The sequence below is a fragment of the Planococcus citri genome, chromosome 4 (assembly GCF_950023065.1).
Source record: "Planococcus citri chromosome 4, ihPlaCitr1.1, whole genome shotgun sequence".
NCBI lineage: Eukaryota > Metazoa > Arthropoda > Insecta > Hemiptera > Pseudococcidae > Planococcus > Planococcus citri.
In genome coordinates, this window is record NC_088680.1 from 40,733,802 (window position 1) to 40,751,709 (window position 17,908).

Consider the following 17,908-nt stretch of genomic DNA (forward strand, 5'->3'; position numbering starts at 1 on the left):
ATAATCATTTTCTCCAGAAACTCCCCCCTGTCCTCAGTCCATTTTCATTCCTCTGTATTAAGCATTCTAAAGTTGAATAAAATAAATCAAAGAAAATAATTATCAAACTAAGGTAGGTGTAAGACTTTTTGGAAAAATGTTTGCTTTTGTGTCAGAATTCTTCTTAATAATCCACATTAACAAAACCTGTCCTCAGTCTTTCGAAGAATGTTGGTCTTTTTGTATAGAGCCCGCCAAAATTGGAAAAGCAAAAATTTATTGAAGCATGTAAACACTTCTTGAAAATTTTTCGTTTCAAGGGATAATGTTTCTTTGATACTTGAACCTCTTTTCAGGAAAAAAACCTCCTTCGGTGCCCCCAAATCAATGTTATTCTTTTTATGTGTCCTGCAGGGGCCCCCAAAGTTGTAATTTTTTTTTTAAAATAACTATTGGAAGTCTTCATTTTTTTGTTGATTGGAAATTTTGTATTTCTGATCAAAATTGTGTTATGTAACTCACTTCCCGAGAGAAACCCTCCTTTGGTCCCCTAGTTCGTTTTGAAAAGGGGTGACCAAGAAATTTTTTTGCAGAGGGGCATCATAGAAAAATTTAGACGCCGAAATCGAATGTTTTCATTCATTGCATAATTTTCATTTTTTCCCTCTTTCAGAGCTCACAAAATGGCCAAGGGGGGATCAACGTTGCTTGAGACACCGAGGAAGGTTTCGTCAAGGTAAATATGTATTTCTCGCAGCTGACATTTTAGAATCAAATAGCGAATCAATTCTAGCGGTATTTTTTATTCACTCTATTTTAACCCTTTATTTCATATGCATACACATTTGAACTTATTTATTTAAAGATTTATTTTTCTCGCTGGAAAAATCCACGCAGGTAGGTCTAGGTATACCTACCTACTTATTCTAGGAAATCCCATGTTTATTCAGCATTTTTTTTTTTTTTTTGCTTCTCATAAGGTAAACATACATCCTATTGTACAATAAATTTGTAAACACGGCCAACTTTTTCACTTTAGGGAAAATACGAAGGCGCGACTAAAAAGTTGATAGAATTCAAATTATTCGCAAATATACGAGACGACTTATATATATGTACGAGTACGAATGCAGTGCACACTCGACGGAGCGAAGAAGCGAAGCCATTTTTAATCTGACGCATTCTTAATAACGCCATGTGCGATTTTTCATTTCCTCTCCATTTTCGACGCCACGTTAAATATTTCGCTTCTAGACAAATACACGCGTGCGAGTGACATATGTCGAGTTTTTCTTTATTCTTTACATCTACATTCTATTGAATTCGGTGAGAGGATTTTGGGTTTAATAATTCGAAGAAGCGAGTAAATACGTCGACGGAGGGTATTTCTAGTCTATTTTGAGTCAACTGCAAGTGTCCTATATGGTGAGATGGTTCGAGAAAGGTTACCTATCGGCTATCTAGGAAAACTATAAGTATGTATAAGGAGGATGGCAAGTAGGAATGAAGGTATTCGGGGTTTATTCCAAGATAGGAAAAAGACAAGAATTCGAATTAACCATGCATTCGTAGGTTGTTGGAAATCGTTCTTAATCCCTTTTTTTCAGGATTTCAGGGTGCTCAAAATTGAACTTGGTGATCAGGGGAGGGGGGGTTATCGAAAAAATGTTACTGTTTAGCTTAGAGATGAATTAACCGATGAATTTTGAATTTAAAAAAATAAAATAAAATCATACTCACTCTTTGATATTAATATTCCTCGGACAATCGTTCTTCGACTCGCCAGGAAATTCATTCGGATGCGTTTGAATTGAGTACGGATAAAATATTTGCATAACTTTACAAAAATCTATGCTTTGTATAATGCTATTGATCTCTTCATCGTAATAATCGTGACTAAAGACTAGTAAAGCATTTTCTATGCCTTCTGCTTGAGCAAGACTAATTATAGTGTGTCTTAAATACATCAGTCGATTGTGTACCTGCGAGCAAAGGGGAGAAAAAAAAACACAATTCGATTAATTAGCGTAAATATATTAATAAATAAACACGTTCGTTGAAAAGCGGAACATTCTGCCGTCATATTCGTGATTAGATTTTTAATTGACAAGTTGTTCGCGAATCGAATTATCGAATTATTTTATAGGCTCGTGAAAAAAGAAACACGATGGAGTAAAATAAATCTGCGGCAGCTTTTACGATGCCGAAATGCAATATTATTTCCTTATCGGTAGACTAGACAGGTTTTTATAGTCTTTTTGCTTTATAAGAAAGCACCCTAGAGATTTTAATTTGAAATGGCAAATAGGGAGTGGTGGCCATTACAAGGATTCTTTTTTAGCTTTTAAATAACTAGAGGGGGACGAACTAATGTAATGCTATGAAATTTTTTATCGTACGTAGACAAACTACGATTTTTATACCTTTGCGAGGACATCTTTAAAATCCATTTCCTTCAATTGAGCTGAAATTGGGCTCGATTCCAGCATACAGAAGAAACGTCGATTTTTGCTGGAAGCTCAAAATCAACTCGACGTATTTGCAGTGGATTCGCAAGGTCAATTTCAGTAAATAAACCCATTTTTAGATTTTGATTCCAAAATTTTCTTTTTGTAAAAAAGTAAAATACCCACCAATGAACCATTTTTGTCATTTTTAACAATTCCAAAAATCCAAAAATTAACCCTGGTAGTCCAAAATTTGATCCTGAAGTGTTGTTGATATTCTATTTCAATTAATCAAAATTCGGCTCAATCGAAGTTGAAGGGTTGTAAAAGTTTCCTTATTGTTAGTTTTGCCTCAAAATTCGATTTCTTTGCATAAAAAAAATTGAATGAATCAAATTTGTCACGAAAAATATTTTTTTTGGAAAAACTGAGAGTCTTGTGGAAAAAATGAAAAAATAAAAAATTGTACAGTACCTATAAAATTTTGATCAAACAAGTGTGATTCTGGCCCTTCCAGGACGATTTGAAATTTCTGCAGAAAATTAAAAAATCGCTGGAGGCTCCAGAATGGCCAAAAACTGGCAGTTTTCGATATGGGGGAGCTGAATCGAAAAAATTATTAACATTGGTTCATTTCGCTCAAAAAATTTATAATTCATGAAAAAGTTTTAAAACCACCTTCAATGCAGTTTTTTTTAAATTTCAAAAATTTGCCAAAAATCCAAAAATGAACCACCATCTAAAATTTTGTTTACGTGGATTTCAGAACATGTTCTTTGGAGATTAAAGTCGCTGCAAATTCTATATAGAAATACGAGTATACGAAATTAATTAAAGCTGCAATTCAACTCGAATATACGCATACGAGCATTTAATTATAATATTCGTTTGACCGAAGGGCATCATGTACACGGAGAAAAAGCTCGAATATAGCATTTTGTATTTCAAAAAGGCCACCAAATGTCTGCGAACTTCACCATCAGACCATACAGAAAATTTCCATCGTATTTGATCAGTAAAGCCAGGCGAAGCAAAGGTACATATGATACGGTTAAACTATACCTACTGTACATATTTAATCTAGGGTAAAAATAATTCAACTAAATCCGCTTACTTGTATAACTATGACTAGAGAATCGTTTTGTAAAGGCCCGAAAATATCTTCATTCAGGACCGTCTGAAGTTTATTATATTCGTCGATCCGACGTTGAATCTCATTTATACTTAAAACTTGCTGAAATGGTGTTTTCGACGAGCTAACATTGGTCGCCGCTCTCGACGGTGAAGTGGTGTTTTTTATTTTGCTCACTAAATATTTATGATATGCCTGCGAGTAACAGAACGCAAAATGAAAAAAATTATATTATTTTCAACGATAACACGTCGTAAATATATTGAAATTGGGTGTGCACATATTTTTTCATATTCCTCGTTCGCTTATATGTACATTTTTATAAGTACAGTTAGAATTGAATCAAAAATTGTAGTAGAAACGAGTATATAAAAAAAGCTCTCGGTGTACGGTATACATATTAAGAAAAGAGAATTCCATACCTAAAACGAGTGCAATTTTACCTCTATATAGGTACGCAGGAAGTCGAGAATTTCAATTCTAGATACACGTGTATATTACATTCGTAGTTTGGAGCTTTTCTTTTCGGAATGTGGAAGAACTTTAAGGTAATTGGGAAATTTTATTACAACTTATTTTTTACTCTTTTTTCCCCCAAGATGCGAAGAAACTCGGAAATTGGGTGTTGATTTTAATAAAATTACATTACAGTCTGTGTTCTTTCATCCTTTATTGTGGCGCTAACAAGATAATATTTTTCACTCGATTCTTGTAATCTCTGTGTGCAGGTACAGTTTTAAATTAAAAAACACGAGTTTTGGCGCTTCGAAGGAGCTGAGGAATATGTAGGTATAATTTTGAAGAAATTCTTTTTTGGATCGCGTTTCCATAAAAAAAAATGAAAATTACAGGTTCCACTTTCATCCTCATAATCATATCCTCCATCTCGTTCCCTGAGAGAGACACGGTTTTGAATTCATTTTAAAGGTAATGAAAATTGCTCAAGGCAGTTGAAAATTTTGATTTTTATTTCAATTCAAGTAAGTATTTACTTTTCCAGCGAGTTACAGCTAAACACCTTCAGTTTATTTAGAGGCAAAAAATGCTCTAGAAATCGAATTTGGCTGGAAATTTTGTGGCATAAAAAACTCAGTAGGCTTTTTGTGGGTCTGAAATATCAGAAAATAGGGGACGACGCAGAACCGCAGAAGTCATGTTTGCAAAAAACAGCGCGAAACTTTCAACTCACGCTCTCCTTCAATTTTGAGTAAAAACTAACTGTTGTAGAATTATTTGATAATCACCTTATGACCTATCAAAATGGGTTAAAATATTACGAGAATTTCAAAAATTCTGACGAAATTTTTTTTGGGCATTTCTGAAGAACTTTGAGCACAAATTGAGTCATGATTTTCGGGATTTTAAAAAAAGTGTCATGTACGAGTCGTCAAAATGGATTAATATTACCTACGAGAATTTCAAAAATTTTCACGAAAAGTTTTTTTTGGTCATTTCTGAAGAATTTTGAGTCCAAATAGAGTTATGATTTTTGGGATTTTTGAAAAAGTGTTATAAGTATGACCAATCAAAATGGGTTAACATTTCGTTAGAAAAACAAATATTTCAACAACAAATTTTTTGAGCATTAGGTACTTACCTACTGATGAATTTTCGTCTTAAATTGAGTCCTGATTTTTGGGATTTTTGAAAAAAAGTCACGTGGCCTATCAAAATGGGTTAATATAGTACGAAATTTTTACGAAATTTTTTTGAACATTTTTGAAGAATTTTGAGGCCAAATTGAATGATACGTAGAAGTTATAATTTTGAGATTTTTGAAAAAGGTGTCATGAAACCTGTCCAAATGGGTCAAAATATAACAAGAATTTGAAAATTTTTGACGAAAATGTGTTTTCAGCCTTATTGAAGAATTTTGAGCTCAAATTGAGCGATGATTTTTGGGATTTTTGAAAAAGTGACAATCTAAAGTGACCTACCAAAATAAGTTAAAATTTTGAAAATGTTTCAACCTACTCGACAAATTTTTTTTGAACATTACTGAAAATTTTTGAGCTCAAATTGAGTCATATTTTTGGAATTTTTGAAACAGTGTCACGCGACCTATCAAAATGGGTTAAAGTTTTTCAAGAATTCCAAATAGTTTTGTTTTGAGTATTTTCGAAGAATTTTGAGCTCAAACTTAATCATATTTAAATAAAAATACTCAATCATAATTTCGAGATTTTTGAAAAAATATCATGCGATTCATCAAAATGAGTAAAAATTTCAGCAGAATTCCAAGTATTTGGAAGAAAATGTTTTTCATGCACTTTTGACGAATTTTGAGCTTGAAATTGAGTCATAAAATGGTATTGGAATTTTTGAAAACCCGTCATCTGACCTATCAAAATAGCTTAAAATTTCGTCAGAAATTCAAATATTTCATTAAAAATGCTTTTTGAGCATTTCTAAAAAAATTTGAGCCCAAATTTGAGTGATGATTTTTAGGAGTGCAGAAAAAGAGTCACGTGACCTATCAGAATAGGTTAAAAATATTTTCATCCATTCATAGGTTAAAAAATTGCAAAGTTCAAATAATTCAACAAATTTTTTTTTTTTTGAGAATCCTTCAAAGAATTTTGAACACAAAATTGAGTCAATTTTTCAAAGAATTATGAAAACTTCCATGTGATCCATCCATAATTTACAACACTGGATTCTCTCTTCATGTGACTCATTGCTTATTACTTAAGAATCGCGTGACAAAAAACTTAACTCCAATTTGGACTCAAAATTTCTCAAAAATACTCAAAAAAGTTTTGAAATGAACTTTTGATTTTTTTTTTAAATTTAACCCATTTTGATAGGTTATCTAACACTGCTTCGAAAATTCCCAAATCATGTCTGAATTTGTGAACTCGAAGTCAAGCTGAAATTCGCCGAAATTATGGATTTTTCGGTTGGATACCTAGAAGGTGAATGGAAAACAAATTTTCAGCATTTTAAATCAATTTTTGCGACCTAAAAGTAGAATTTTAGGAAAATTTATACTTTGCTGAAAGCCTCGAATGGTCTAAAAAAAATAATAAAATTTGATTCTGGGAGATCGTATTTGTCAAGGAATAAATTTTTATCAATTTTTTAGGAGAAATATTCATTTTTACCCGGAAATCCTAAATTTTAGACGAGAAATTACCATTTTCAACAAAAAAAAATCTATTATTTTGTAAAAATATGTAAAAATTAATTTGAGAAACTGAAATATTTGTAAACAAAATTAGAAATTCAGGGCATGCTGTTTTTATAGATCCACCTTAACGAAAAATTTTAGCAGGTCATCTTACATGGTTCCTAAGATAGGTAGCTTTTCATACTCGACTTTCTCGACCGATACACGAAACACCATTCGTAATTTTCACTCACGATTTTATCGAGACTTTAAAATTAAGCCAAAAATTCTTCTCAATAAAAACCTCAACACCTTAACTTCCAACCCTTCCAAATAAATTACCCCTGTCGATAAAAAACTTCTCTTATTTATTTCTTTTTTGAAACGTGCTCGTTCTTTCTAAAGAAAAAAAAGTTACACGTTCACGTGCTCTGCTCGTACACATTAACGTCATTCTACCATTTGCCGCAAGAAATTCCCCAGCTTTTGGTCTTTTCTTAATGGGGCAAAAGCTCGGATTATTTTGGATGGAATTCAAAAAGATCACAATCAACAAGATGCGTTGGAAACGAAAACACCTCTGTTAGTATATAAGACAACAATCTTCATCTTCAACTCGTATACATAGTTAGATATAAGAAGAAAATTGTTATCACAATTGTACATACTAGAGAAAAGGAGTATAAGACGTAACGCATTTGAGAACGCAATGGCGAATGCGACAGTGACACGGAGAGATAGGTAGGTAAAGTAATAGGTATAGTAAGTAGTGAAACACTACTGCTGAAGTAAAATCCGGGATAAAATATTCTTTTGTTTTCCGCACACGTCTGTTTTCGCACATGATGTAAATACAGTATTCTACTCTAAACTCTAGCATAGCACCACTGTCAAGTCGATGCGGCATCGCACAGCGAGCGACACATCAGGACAAGCTGAGAGCGTACAGTCTTTGTAATACGAATTATGTATTATAATGTAGGTATATAAAATCATACATAGCTATAAAGAGTTGACTCACCTGAGGCACCATGCTTAATATGATGGCATTACTGAGATTGACATTTTCATCGACTGCGTCTCTTTGCGCTTGTTTATTGAATGTATTAAAACTCAATATGTGAAACATCAGCCAAAACGACATCAATAAGATCACCAATAATCCATTATGAAACCGGTATAGAAGGTTTCGGCGACATATTACGTTTATTTTGCTCATCGCTGTACCACCTGTGCAATGAAACAGAAATAATAATAAACCGTCAGCGTGGTAAGAGCAATTACATGTGTGTACCTAATTAAAACACGATACGTGTCAAAAATATGATAACGCGATTAGACGCCCGAAAATTAACGCGATCTAGAAACAACTGAAACGTGTTAATTAATTCGTATAATATTGGTAAAAGAAAAAGATAACAGCGAATTTTCTCCTTAACTATTTATTTGAAGCTATTTAACATTTTTTATGTTGGACAAAAATCACCATAATCGGAATTTATCTAATTTTCAGTTCAAATTTGTGGAGAAAAGCCTAAAAACCCGCAGCTTGAGAAAATTGATGCAGTTCGAATAAATTTTACTCTTATTTTTCTACAGGTACCAAAAAATCGAAGCTTTGACAATTACAAAAAAAAATTGTCATTTAGGAATTTTAAAACCCAAATTTAATTTTTATTTGTTTTTTATCATGTTCTAATTTTTTTAGTGGGAGGGAAAGGGGGATATGAACTGTTTAATTTTGAAATGTTTTTTTGAAGCTTTAAAATAATGAGGAAATTATTTTTATTGATTTTTTTAGAATTCAGAAAAATACATATTGCACGTGCTCCCATGTTTCCCCTTCCTTTCCCCCTTCCAAAAAATTGTGCAGAAGTAACAATAATCGAAACATGATTTTCTACTTGAAAATTCTCCTAAAAAGAGAAGTTTATGCATTAACGAAGAGTTCAATATTCATAAAACAAACAAAGTACATCTACATAAATGTACTCTATTACACAATTTGTGTACTTTTGATGCGATAACGGGATGGTCTTATCAGTAAATTCGACATAACAACCGATAAATACTCTACCACGAATGTAATTAGTTGATTCATTAAATTTGTTACCAGGAAACTCATCGAAAACTGAAAAGTAATAAAAGTACTTCGAAAAGTGCCTTTATTTTTGGGTAAACTCAAAAACCATCAATAACAGACATTAATCTAAAGATGAACACGAGGTTAGAGGAGATGAGCAGTTACAAAGTAAATAAACATATTTCTAGAAATGTACTTGAAGATCTGTTATCGAGGCTTTCCTCGATATTAGAATAAATAGTACCTACATCAAGCGTTCATTGCACCTTCAATCCAACGTTTACCAACTAAGAGTACAGAAGCGCAATTTTGTTTGCATATTTATACATCTGCAGGAGCAAAGTTTTTCCATTTGTTGGAGAGATACCTACCTAAACCCGACCGACAGAAAACTCCCCCCCCCCTCCCAACCATTGAAATTTTTGGCGCTAATTTTTGAGGAGTGTGAGAGAATTTTAAAAATTCAAATAAAAATGTGAAAAAATCATTAACCTGATCTGAGCTAGAAATCTGAAATTTGGTATGCAATATTTTGTGACAGCTTCCCCCTCCCTCCTCACAGATCAGTTGGAGACGGATTCAAGCTGTTTCGATAAGTTATGAAGCCTCCAGCATCTTTTTAAAAATGAAAATTTCTATAAAATTTTACCCAATCAAGTTGAAAATCTAAAATTCACTTCAAGTAGGTATATCCTATTTTCAACATAATTATTGAGTCAAGTGGAGTTGACTCGCTCTTGAACCAATTTTTTCAAAAATTTCAAGTTCCCCATTTTTGGAAAGTATTTACTAGAATATCATGTCAAATTTCGACTTCTTTGTGCCTGCAAATAATGTTAATTTGGCCCCTATTGGACCATAGTTGGTTCAAATTTTAGATTCAAGACTGAAATGCAATTCAGGAAAATATTTTCTTTCGAAAAATTTTTATGCATGTTATAGAACCTCCTTCGCCAAATTTGGGACCCTTGAAACGAAGATGGACTCTTCGATTATTTTCTCGGAAAGGTAGAGGTTGAGAGCTTTCAATTTGAAAAAAATCAACTCATTAGCTTTAAAAGGTGCCGAAGAAAATTTATAGAATTTTGCAGGGGGTCCAAAAATTTGATTTTTGGGACATATCACAACTACAATGGGACCAAATTCATTCAAATATGGGATTTGCAATTCAGAAAAAAAGTATTTTTTCAACATTTTTCAATGTTGATTTTAAGACTCCTTGCCCGAAATTTGAGGCCTTTAAAATCAAATTTGGTCCCTCGCTATATTTTGCATGCAAAGTACTCGTTGAGTTTTCAATTTTTTTTTAAAAATCAGCTTCCTAGCTTTAATAAGATCCAACTGAAAATTCGTTCAACTTTTGACTTTTGCCTTTATTCATAAAAAATTTCGTTTTTTTGTATCTATCACGTAACTCTTACTCAAAGGGGGCCAAATGGTTCAAATTTTCATCAAGTGCTAAAGATACTCTATTCTAAAGTATGTTGTGATTGCATCCCAGTTTTTTAAAATTTTGATGAAAGCGGTCCAAAAATTCGAAAAATTTAGTTCTTTTGGGGCACAAATTGGTTGAAAAGGATTTAAAGTTGAAATTTAATTTAGAAAAAAAAATAATACTTCAAAAAAAAACTACGTTGATTTCATTTTTGGTGCCTTATCCTCAAATCTGAGGCCCTCGAAATCCGAATTGGCCTCTAGCTATATTTTTAAGAGCAAGCACTCTCGAGAGCTTTTGATTGAAAAAAATCAGCTCTTAATGATGATCGATTAAAAAAGTCAAAAATGTGTCTTAAAAATCTGTAGTCCAAATCCAAGTGAAGCAGTTCTTTTTCTTTTGACTCTTTCAACCACCAAACACAAAACAAAATTCAACTACTCTATATGTTTTGTTTTGAACATTTTTGATCCAAATATGAAATTAAAAAATGATTCCTATAAAGTACACCCAATGGCCGAAATACGATGAGAGGAGACGAGGAGAGAGGAGACGCCTAACAGATTTTAAGACCTACCTATTCAACTACCTACCTACACAAGTTCTACGAAGAACAAAACTTTAACAGCGCTCCACGCGTGTGTAGAATAAACTAAAGTCAAATGGCAATCCGAACGCTTACCGAACGCGCGTTTTTGTTCCGTGGAGGTTTTCCTGTAGATGTAGAGAAGCAGTGATAAAATTCATTTTACTAAACGTAATGTTGTTTCAACTTTTTCAGGATAATTGATTTCAAATTGTAGATCATGTAAGTGAATTAAACCTACTTTACACATTTTAGACTAAGCTAATTTCTAAAGTGATAATCGTAATGTTGCCAACATAATAGTATTATCAATAAAACCTTTCAGAGTTGCAAGTTGCAAGGATAAACTGAAATGGAATTCGAAAACCCGCCACAGGAGGTAACATTTCTCTACGATGAACATGGAGAGAAAATAAAAGACGATAATGGCCGTGTTTTAGTTAGACTTTCTAGTAAGTTGAGTTGATTTTTCTTTTGAATATTATTACCTATTTCACTTTTCGGACAACGCTCTTTCAGTCCGGCATATATCATGACGTAACAGCGACGCGATTGGCGTTTTCTTCAACTAGATTAGAGGGTTATCAGTCTTTTTTTTCAGATAGGTAGGTAATTATGATACCTCAATAAATTGCTTCAATTTCCATCATTAATTGCAATTTCAGCAAAATTACAAATCTTTGGGGTTTCCTTGCTCATGTTCATCAGATGTGATTATTTTCAAATTTGGAAAAGTGGGCTTGCTGTACTTACTTGAGGAGAAAAAAATTAACAGTTTCTCATGACTTTTCGTTTTCTGTAATTTGTAATACGTATTATAATGTATAAATACGTTTTCGAGTCGTTTGAGCTGAAAAGTCAGGGGTTCTCAAAATGGCAAGATTCAATTTTATAAAATTTAAAATGATAAAACACGAAAAAGTAGATCATGAAAATTCTAAAAAAAAAAAAAAAACAACATAATTATGTTGTACATTGAACCTCCGAAAGAAGTTACCAAAAGTGCCACTAAAAAACTAAAAATGCCCAATTTACCAAAAAATTATTGTGAAAAAATTTCAAAAAAAATCCACAAATATGACCCTTGACAATATCTGGCTTTCCTGCAAGTTGAAATAAATTCGGTTAAAAATTACTCAACATGAAAATTTTTGAACTGAAATGTCAAATTCCTGATTCATCCTTTTAGAGGGGTCAGATGAGGTGATCTAGAGATTTGAAAATTTTGTCATGTGAGTTTTAGGCCACAAGACAAGAACCAACTCTCATTTGTTGATTTCAAAATTGCATATTTATCTACTGACAAATTATTTTTTGTACAGCTGGCAAAATGGTTTACGCGAAGGTAGTTCCGGCCCGAAAACTAGGTATGTAGCCTTACACTACAAATATTTTTGTTTTGTTCTTTTGAATTTCTTTATTAATACTAAAATCAATCTATTTACTCATTGAAAAGTGACCAGCACAGAAACCACCAAACCCGATGTCAAGAAAAACACAAAAATACAACTACTAAAATCAAGTACGCACTTACTCGTAATTTTACCCAATATTTACGATCTATTCAAATACATATGCCGAGCCTTTTTGAAATTGAAATTAATTTTTTCGTTTTTCTGCTGCACAGAAACCACCAAACCCGAAGTCATCAAAACGAATACAACAAAACCAAGTATGTATTACTGCCAGTAAATTCATAATGTTTCATAATAAACCTCTCCGACGATGAAAAAAAAGAAGGTAATAACATCGATTTTCGTGCGTTTCTCTCCAAAAGGACTGCCATGGAATGACGATTTAGACCGAATTATCACCACAGCCGTTTCCGATTTTGTAAAAGGATCAGAAGAGGAAGGCATTGCAGCGGGCAAAAAATCCTTCAAACAAGGATCCCAGATATGGACTAGTATTGCCACCAAAGTCAACGCTCAAGGGTACGATTTTACAGCAGAACAATGCAGAGGCCGTTATAACACGATTGTGGCAGCTTTTCGACGACTCGAAGAAGACAAAAATAAAGATAATCGCTCCAGGGTTAGAGCAAGCACTTCGCACGATGTACTTGAGTACGTTTACGATTAATAGTTATTTTCAAGATAAACCCCAAAATCTCTATCAATATACAATTTTTAATAGATAGGTAGGTATCTTTAAATTTTCAGGATTGTCAGAAACATAACGGAAACCAAAGAGGATGACACCGTAGAAAAAACCATCCATAAAAGACGTAGTATTTCTTCCGTCAACAAACCTGACCCTTGTCACAATTTAACCCCCGCAGTAAGCAGCCAATTCAGTAATAAATCATCAAATATATCCTGCCTGACATCTTCAACTCTGGCAAAAGAAGTCAAACAACTTCGAGAGCAACACATAGACATGCACAAAGAGAAAATAATGAAGTTAGATGCATTAATTGAAGAAAATAAACGTACAAATGAGGAACGCAAACGAACTAATGAACTCTTAGCAGAACATAATCAGCTACTTTACCAATTGTTGAGCATATATAAACCAATTTCCGAATAAACATTTTTTAGTTTTGTATTTCTTCAGTTGCTATTCTTTAATTTCAAAAAATTTTCAATAAGGTGCACCGGGGTAAGTTAGAAAACTTGCTCTAGCGCCTAGAGGTTTATATCTGGCAAAGTGCCACTAAAGGTGACTTGAGGGTACTACCCCTACTTCATCACAGCATAAAAATTTTCGCGATTCAGTTTCATTTTAGATGTCTTTGGTTCAATTGTATTTTGTTGTTGTTTTGAACTTATTTTGAATTTGGTCTAAAATACAGACTTTCTATTTCTTAGTTTTTCGCATATAGCGGACGAACCGTGCGTCCTAGTGAAAATCTGATGAGAGTAATCTCAAAGAGAATTAAATTCTCTACAATTTTGTTTATATGCAATTTTTCTAGGATGCTCGGTTTGTGATCTACGCCTCTGCAAAGTTTAGCTTGTTCTGACTTCCCCCCAATTGGGGTAAGTCAGGACAGTTTATATTTTATTCCACTGAGCAAAAACTACTGTGTCAATCGCGCTCAAATTTTTACCATAGGTTAAGAACCCTTATGGGAACCTACATAATAAATTTGATCCATATTGGTTCATTAGAAGGGGAGTAACAGCTGGTCAAAGTTGAAATTGCGAAAAATCATTCTGACTTGCCCCGGTGCACCTTACCTTAATTTGTTTTAAAAATCCAACTTTCAAGTTTTTATGGCCTTTTTTGTCAGAATTGATTTTTTTTTTAAATTCTGTTTATTCGCCAGAATTGCAATGGTTTTGTTGTTTTGCCAAAATTTCAAAACAGTCTTGCGTTTTTGAAAAATGATTTCAACACATATCTAATATCTTCAATCAAACTCATAAAATTTTCTTTTATCATATTTTTGAGCTTTATTCTGAATTTTTTATTTTTATTAAAAAAGTTTTGTCCTAAATAAACTCTAAATAGAAAAAAACAACTGCTTCAAAATATAATATTTTGGCTTGGTATGAATTTTTGGAAATTTTGCCTTCATTTTTGGATTACCTCCATTTATTGGAATTCTCTCCACCCCCACATCCCAATAAAACATAATTTTTGCCATTATATGCTCGAATATCTTCGAGATGTACCGAATTTTCACCATTTGAGAAATTTTTCCAGCACGTTTGTTTCATTCTGATCACGTACCTACCACTCGAAATATCTGCTGAAGACTGCTTTATTGAAAGTATATAGCTCAATAAAAGTTGAACCCCATTCTTTGGAAAAATGTCACTTTGAAGAATGTTGTTTTAGCAAATACTCGTATTGCTTGAGACAGAGACAGAAACAGAAAAAGAAAGATACCGTCTTCGACGAAATACCACCCGAAGTATTTGAAAATATTTGCAGCTAAATTTCATTTTTCGATACCCCTACAGATTTAGAGAAATTTTTATTCGATAAAAAACATACGCAATTTTCGCTTCGAAATAAATTCATCATCCTTGAAATGTCTCTCTTGGGTGAATGCGCCGCTCACGTTCTCACAGCTTGAATTACATCGCACTTTGTAGCGTGGGAGATTAAAAAAACACACGATATATTTTCTTATTAGAATATTCCTACGATGGCTCACCTGAAAAGCTGAAAACCCATAAAATTGTCCTAAATCGAATGATCGAAATTTTAGTCTCGGGTGTTTTTCACATCTTGGGGTGTGGTAATAATAGAGCTCATTTATATAGGGTAGGTAGGTAAAGGTATAGGCTAGGGTATCAGTTTCGCATACACTCGCATTACGCAACCTATATCGTCTGCGACTATAAAACGGTAGGGAAAAAAATGGCATTACGTGCGAATGTGAAAAAATATTACCCTTGTAGGCGTGTTGTATGCAGGGTAAAATGTGTGCACTTTAGTAGAAGCGTGTAAGCCTGTCTTCTTCTTTTGTAAAACCCACGTAACGTAAACTTTTTTCAAAGTTGCATTACGTACGTTCGAACGTGGTAATGTGAAAATTTTGCATTAATCATTCGAATGCGAAGATTTTATTCGTCGTAGTTTTAGATTGTTTCGTTGATCTTTTTTTTTTTTTTTTTTCAAAGAAAACTTCGTTTAAGAAAAAAAAATAAGCACGAGTGTTTTGGAATCAGCACCTTTTTAAAAAAATTAAAAATAATTATTCGACTAATTGGCGCTCTTTCTCCGACTCTTCTGTCATTCCCTATTCTTTCTGGATACTGTTTCAAGTACAAAATACCCTTTTTAAGAGGCTCTCGACTCTTAACGAATGCTTTTCAAAAATATTACCAGTTTCGTGCCTTTTTCGTGACCGTTTGGCGGCATAATTGCGCATTTTGTTTGTTCCGAGTCCATTCAGTTTACAAATGATTTATTTTTGTGTTTTCTCTTTTGCGTTTGGCGTCATTTTTTTTCTCCAAAAATCATTTCCTCGTTTCGTTTACAGAAGTGAAACCCATCATACGATTGGAGTCGTGAACTGTCGTTAATTTTCGTTCGAATTTGAACATCACCTGCTGCGTGGTTGCATCACATACGCCTATTCGTATTTCTGTGCACTTTGAAATTTGCGACAGTCATGGTGATTAGTCATGAAAAAATTGTTATCATCGTTGATTACACCGAAGGTTGTCTTGTAATTAGCTTATGTGTACTACACGTATTAAGCGACTGTGTTATTCCCCTGTGTGTTTGCACTCTGCACTACACAAAACTTGTCTGTGTAGCATTATGTCATGTTTACACTGCTGGTATTCCACCTTAGAGGTCTCGGAAGGCGAAAAATTTCGTAGAATTTACCTATGCATGGGAAGTAATTAGGAAAAAACTAGTCGACTCTGTGTATACTCGAAATGAAAAATAGCATCTTGTCTCGCAGATATAAATTAAAGTTCCCGCGTATAATGAAAAAATATTAGCTAAACTTCAAGATGGCTTCCATCGAGAGATTTAAGTCGCAGTTTGTCATTTTTCATGTGATTTTCGCTGCGATTTGAACCACACATACTCGTATGAGTAAAACAGGGTTACTCGGGTGTTCTGGAGTTTCAATAGGGTCAGGCTGTATTTCATTATTTTTTTTTTAACCTCATGGCTGGTTTAATTTTTTATACCTACGTGCCTTTCTGATTACCTGTATCTAATGGTATAAAAAATTTTGGAGTATTTTTTTGCAATCTGTTTGCTTCAATGAGCTGAATTGATTCATATCTCAAATCCAAATTCTGAAATGCGCAAATTGATTTTTCAAATTTTGATGATTTTTTAAAAATAAGTAGGTAAGTTTCAATCTTGGAATAATTGAAAGGGACATTCTTGCAATTTTTGACCAAAAAAGGGTCATTCTTTGCAATTTTTTTACAAAAAAATATTTTTTTTTGTAATTTTGACAAACTCAAAAATTTTAGTAAAAAACAGTATAAATTAAAATTTTAGTTGAAAAAATGTAACTTCTTTAGCAGGTAATTTAAAAAAAAAATGAAATTTTACTACAATTTTGGGAATATGCAATTCTGTTTCCAGGAAGTAAGATTGTTTTGTAATTTTTGTCAAAAAAAAATACACTGTTGTACTTTTTTTGCAATTTTGAAAAAAAAATTTGCAACCTCGTCAAAAATATTTCTTTTTAGTAATTTTGGCATAAAAAATATTTTTGCAACTTTTTCCCAATTTTGATAAAAAAATTGCAGGAGAAAAATTCAGGACATTTCACAATTTTGTCAAAAAAAAGGAACTTTTTTTCAATTTTGACAAGAAAAGAGCTGTTTTCCAATTTTTTGCAAAAGCAATGACTCAATGTTTCGATGATAGATTTTCTTGAATAGCCCCGTGATCAAAATTCAAAAATGAGAATAGTTCAAGTATACTTCTAAAACGTATCATTTGCAATTGTGAATTTCGAATTACCTACTTGAATTACGAATTGGTTAAATGATTAATTGATTATAGATATAATTTTTTTCAAAAAAAAAAAAAATCATTCCCAGTCGAAAACGGAAAGTTTGGCATTGTATACAAAATGAGTTGAAAATCATATTATTTTGGATTTTTTTGAGAAAATTAGGGCCTGGCCACTGTTTCACAAAATCGAAAAATGAGCATAAATTACTTCTTTTTTGTTGGAATTTTCTTGTTCATTTGAAAATAAAATACTGTAAACTAGACTTCAGTGGGTGAGGTGATGAAAATTGTCGATTTCCCCACATGTGATGAAGAAATACGACCAAATAAATACATATGTTAGCATATTAACCCAGTTTAGATCTACGAACTGCGCGAAGTAATTTGGCATAATTTTCTTCAAATTCAAAATTGATGAAATTCCAAGCATTTGGCTCCATAAATTTACAATTTTTTAATCCTCAAGTATAAGCATTTCTATGTCATGTTAGAGAATTCTACCTACAATAGATGAGAAAAAAATAATAATCAATTTTTCAAAATATCAATTTCCTCGATAGTATTCCAGGCAAAGTGAATCCGAATACTCACAAGTAGTTTCAAAACATCCCCAAAAAATTAATATACACCCCTTGAAAATAAGCGATAGGCAACCGTTCCTATTTTCCCTTTGTTACAAGATACGCAACATGCATTGCATTTCACAAAAATTGAATGAGAAGGAACTGACAATGAGTAGGTACC

The 17,908-nt window shown here is 32.8% G+C and overlaps 2 protein-coding genes across 4 annotated transcripts in view; one reads left to right on the forward strand and one right to left on the reverse strand.

The window, feature by feature from the left end:
- Mgat2 (alpha-1,6-mannosyl-glycoprotein 2-beta-N-acetylglucosaminyltransferase) overlaps positions 1-17,908 on the reverse strand; it is an 89,129-nt gene that overhangs the window by 12,945 nt on the left and 58,276 nt on the right. For both annotated transcript variants that reach the window (XM_065359938.1, XM_065359939.1), the window contains exons 3-5: positions 7,689-7,897; positions 3,541-3,753; positions 1,720-1,961 (exon numbers count right to left, since the gene is read on the reverse strand). In XM_065359938.1, the coding sequence (XP_065216010.1) occupies positions 1,720-1,961; positions 3,541-3,753; positions 7,689-7,886 (653 nt within the window). In that variant the 5' untranslated portion in view covers positions 7,887-7,897. The remainder of the gene's footprint in view (positions 1-1,719; positions 1,962-3,540; positions 3,754-7,688; positions 7,898-17,908) is intronic.
- On the forward strand, positions 10,842-13,318 carry LOC135844384 (uncharacterized). 2 transcript variants are annotated; one of them, XM_065362552.1, is made up of 7 exons: positions 10,842-10,993; positions 11,097-11,223; positions 12,094-12,138; positions 12,228-12,293; positions 12,399-12,443; positions 12,549-12,837; positions 12,934-13,318. In XM_065362552.1, exons 2-7 carry the CDS (start codon positions 11,124-11,126, stop codon positions 13,298-13,300), a joined length of 912 nt encoding a protein of 303 aa, XP_065218624.1. In that variant the 5' UTR covers positions 10,842-10,993; positions 11,097-11,123; the 3' UTR covers positions 13,301-13,318. The 2 variants fall into 2 exon arrangements, with proteins under 2 accessions (XP_065218624.1, XP_065218625.1); XM_065362553.1 differs by having other exon boundaries at positions 12,908-13,075.